Below are 4,435 nucleotides of genomic sequence, written 5' to 3'. Positions count from 1 at the left end.
CAATTTTATATCACTTTGACGCATAATCAAACATGTTTTAGAAAATCAATTTTATATTACTTTGAAGCATAACCAAACACGTTATAGGCAGTCCCTGTAAACAAACCAAGAACTAATAAACAATGTCACTTTCCGTAACTAGAAACCAAATTAATGACAAAAAATAATTTCAAAAAACAAATATGGCTCTTGCATTTTTGTACAATAAAACGGGGTTTATTCCAGAAAAGAAAATAGTCCTGATGTTAATTAAACGCGTTGACCCTAGTTTTAGAAATAGACGCACGAACACACTATTCCCGCCATAAATCCTAAGGGTATACAGGTAAATTTATACTCCCCATGTCATGCATAAACTATCATATTTTGGTATCATATTTGGCTTTTACTAAAGTCAGAAAAATGTTTTAAAAAGGGCAATACACTAGTAATTATAAACTAAAATGTCAAAATTGAGATTATGGTAAATCCTAATTGTTAGTTTCGTAATCCATGACTATTATTAACCTGCACTTCCCTCACCATAAGAGTCAAATATTATAACTGCCAATCGCCAAAGCTGGAAGTATGAAGATCAGTTAAACCCAGGTATAGCCTTGAAATAATCAGAATGATCATCTGCCATGATCGTTGGATGCAGCATTTGTGAACGGAAAATAAAAACTAAACCGAAAAAAAAAATCGTGGAACATAATAACATGTAATTTGTGAGATGCCATCCACATGCTAGAAATTGTTTTACAAATGAATGAGCCAAAGTATTAATAGTTTAATTAGGAGGCCTGATAAGGCAGCCAAAATTTCAAACTGAAACGGATAAATTTAACAATCCACTCTTACAATACATTGTGGCTAAAATACATAACAAGGCATGTAATCAATACTCGAGCCACACCTTTTGAAGAAACAGTGACAGTTAATCATCATCCTCGAGAACACTTCGACGCCTCTGTATCTGAAATGACAAAAAAAAATAAAAAAAATAGCATGGTAAAACTTCAGAAAATGATAACAGAAAATGTAACAAATTCTGCAAAACTTACTGTAACTTTTGTCTGCCTTGCAGTTTGAGTGTTTATCTGCTCCAGCAGTGATATGAGCCTTTCCTCAGAAACCTAAATATGACATAAGTGTGTTAGAGGCATTGGTAGATACCTAGAGAAGTCATCACCCCAAGAAGCAACACTAATATTCCATCTAAGTAACACATGGAAGATCAGAACGCTAAACCTAATTAACAGTTGTCACTTAATTGCATAAAATGCAATTATAGACTTATTATCAGTTGGCCAAAGAAATAAATGATGCAACTACAACTTCACTGATCAAACAAAAATATATCATACAATAAAGTACATCAAGTTTAAATTAAGAATATGGCCTACAAGTGGTGATAAGAGAGACTCAGCAGAAAACAAGATCCAACATACTTTTTCAGTTATCTGACCCATTTGAGCAGCTCTAAGTATAACATCTTCAACACCCCTTGCTTTCTCAGGTTTCACCAAAGCAATTCGAGCAACTGCATACAAAGACAGAAGAAATTTGAAATAATGCATGAAATCTAATCATGTCTGCCCAATTAATTAATTGACTAAAAACCTTAATATAATACCAAGATGATGACTAATGAAATCCAAACAAAAATCAAAAGGCCAATTAAACAAATAACTCCTATTACACCTTATGCATTACAACACAGTTTTTCCAATTCAACACTATATTATTCACTATTTATTTTACAAAGCAAAACTACCTATTAAACTTCAATATCCACAAAAATTATACGGCACAGTCCAAAAGCCAGGATTGAAACACTTCATAAGATTTCCAACACTTCGTACGTATCTTGCATTGAAACTTATTTAGGCACAAAAACCTACCAGTTATACCCACGTATACCAATATCTTATTTCAAAAGTGTGCGTTTTGGTAAATAATTTGCAGGTAGACTTTAGTATCAACAAAATATAGAATGAAATCGGAATATAACATCTAGTCATAATGTCTTATATATTTGTTTTATGAGTGTGTATCTATTGCATAGATAGTTTGCATTTGGCCAAAATATCTCACAATACCAGACATCATACAAATACAAAACACAAAAAGTTTAAGAAAGCAGTACACCTACAATATATGACATCAATAAAACCTCCCTAACAAGGATCTCTGCATTCATAGATGCATGCACGACTTAGAGAAGAATTGAAATTTTGACATAAACCATCACAAACCACAAAATATTTTTTATTTGTTAGCAGCAGTACAGCACAAAACACATCCATGTACATTTTAACACAAACATTCACCAAAGTTGTAAAGGAAAGAAGAGAATCATTCGTATGCATATAATCACTAAGACAGTAAAAATTGCTTACGCCTTTCTCGCGCTTCAGCAGACAATATCTGACTAAGCATCATCTGTCTTCGTTCCTCAGCCTCCCTAAATTAATTGTTTTTCCATCCATATCAATAAGTGATTTTACTCCAAGGGCAAATAAGAAACACAAATAAAAGACGACCAAGTTTGTGAGGCAAAATAATCAGCTGAATACAACACAAAAAATCTACATTCATAAACTAACACCTCTTTGCATCATCCTGAGCCTTCTCCTGTTCAGGGTTCTGTTGATTTCCCTACAAATCAGCAAAAATAAAATAATTACAAGAAAATTATCAATCTCTAGAATGAAAAAACAAATAAGAAAGTAAAAAGCAATTATCTCTAACCACGCCTCGGCGACCCATAAGCTCCTGCATCCTTCTCTGTCTGATTGCTTCCAACTCAGGATCAGCCTGAAGCAGAAAATAATTAATTAATTAACTAATAATTAATAATAATTAAAATTTGCAGAACCGAAAAGTGTTGGTAAGAGGCAGTTTTACGAGCGATTCCATTGAGTGTTTTCGTTGGAAGAACAAAAAAGCGCAAAGGCATAAGAAAGTAGATAAAGTGGTTAACAATGGAATGAAAATTGGGAACGTACCATTTGGTTGGGTGTGAAGAAGAAACCCTAGCGAGTCTCTGATGATGCAGCAGGAGGAAGAGGAGGTCGCGTTAGCAATAAGCGCTTCTGTGTGGCTGATCGAATCAGTCTGTTCTCTTATTCCACCAACGCTACAGGGTACAAAAATTCACAAATAAAACATTTAAATTATAACATAATTTTATTTATACTTATATTTAAATAGTAGAAATTTAATTTAGAGATATACTGTAAAATGATAACTATCAGGAACAGAATATAAATTATATTAATCATTATATAAAAGACCAAAAAAATATAGTAGTTTAAAATACTTTGAAATCATGTGTGTTAAGAATGCGGAGATAATGTATGATTACATATCCAAATGAGAATAAAATTAGAGAATAGCGAGAATGTTTCAAGATACGAATATAGTTATCATCATTTTTTTTTCACATTTTAAATTTTATATAATTTTCTTATAATGTAATTTAAAGCATTGTCATGGATTTTCATCGAATAAAATATTTATCTTTTACGATATACATTTTTTTTTTGAAAATATCTATCTTTTACGATATACATCTTTAAAATATCTCTCGTTTTATAATATACATCTTTAAAATATCTATCTTATAAAATATATATCATTTAATTATAGTTTTTCAATATAGACATACGAGATAACAACAGGATTGATACAAATAGTGTCATTTACTGCATTACTAATTAAGTAAAAAAAATAGTAGTAATCCTGTTTTATATTCACTGATACGATCTAGGATACTTTTACATTTTTTTTTTCAAAATTTTAAATAAAAATATTTAGAAACAAAGTTTAAAAATATAAACTTAGATCAAATAATTAATTTGTAAATGTAATTCAAATAAAATTATTTGATAAAATATTAATACATATAAATTTAGTATTTTAAAAACAATTTAAATTAATTTCGCTAAGTTATAAATTTTAAAAAACAATCTTTTACAATATATCTTCGATTCACAAGCTTAAATAAACAAGTATAAATATATGAAATCAAATTTTGAAAAATAATTTCATAATTAACATTTCTTTTATTATAATAATTTTATTTTGATTACTTAAATTTAAAAAGAAAATTTAAATAATATTTAGTAATAATTATTTGCAGGATAGCGGATGTTAGCAAGCATATACCAGACTTATTAACAAACAGATAATTAAAAACTTGTATACATTATTTACAAACATCCATTAAGATATTAATTTAATATCCATTACATATTTTATCTACATCCACGAGTACGACACTTTTTAGTTATCGTTAATTACAATTTAGCTTTTTTTTTTTTTTGTTAAAAATAAGCTGTGTTCTTCATTGTTACTTAACTTTGGTTGTATGAAGTCTAAATTTTTTGGAAGAATATAAACGAATCTAAAAACTCTCACAAGTACCAAAGCTTAGAACATACTCAAGATG

At 29.5% G+C, this 4,435-nt stretch overlaps 1 protein-coding gene across 1 annotated transcript; it reads right to left on the bottom strand.

Annotated features, from left to right (window-relative positions):
• Window positions 1–694: 694 nt before the first annotated feature.
• On the bottom strand, window positions 695–3,146 carry LOC114176785 (double-stranded DNA-binding family protein). The gene is made up of 7 exons (XM_028061945.2): window positions 2,991–3,146; window positions 2,734–2,799; window positions 2,591–2,640; window positions 2,382–2,446; window positions 1,431–1,522; window positions 1,044–1,115; window positions 695–955 (listed from the first exon to the last, which is right to left on the bottom strand). The coding sequence occupies exons 1-7, from the start codon at window positions 2,991–2,993 to the stop codon at window positions 917–919; spliced, it is 387 nt and encodes a 128-aa protein (XP_027917746.1). The 5' UTR covers window positions 2,994–3,146; the 3' UTR covers window positions 695–916.
• Between the last annotated feature and the right edge of the window lie 1,289 nt (window positions 3,147–4,435).

Source organism: Vigna unguiculata, chromosome 3 (genome assembly GCF_037176805.1).
Source record: "Vigna unguiculata cultivar grain cowpea cultivar isolate G323 ecotype 2 chromosome 3, ASM3717680v1, whole genome shotgun sequence".
Lineage (NCBI taxonomy): Eukaryota > Viridiplantae > Streptophyta > Magnoliopsida > Fabales > Fabaceae > Vigna > Vigna unguiculata.
The sequence above is the reverse complement of the archived record's forward strand: the minus strand, read 5'-3'. Positions and strand labels throughout refer to the sequence as shown.

What these genes read in the sequence shown, in the direction of transcription:
- LOC114176785 (XM_028061945.2), bottom strand. An exon ending in TGCTGAAGCGCGAGAAAGGC is followed by an intron (nt 1,523 to 2,381) that starts GTAAGCAATTTT and finishes CTTTGTATGCAG; the next exon opens with TTGCTCGAATTGCTTTGGTG. An exon ending in CAAGGCAGACAAAAGTTACA is followed by an intron (nt 956 to 1,043) that starts GTAAGTTTTGCA and finishes TTGTCATTTCAG; the next exon opens with ATACAGAGGCGTCGAAGTGT.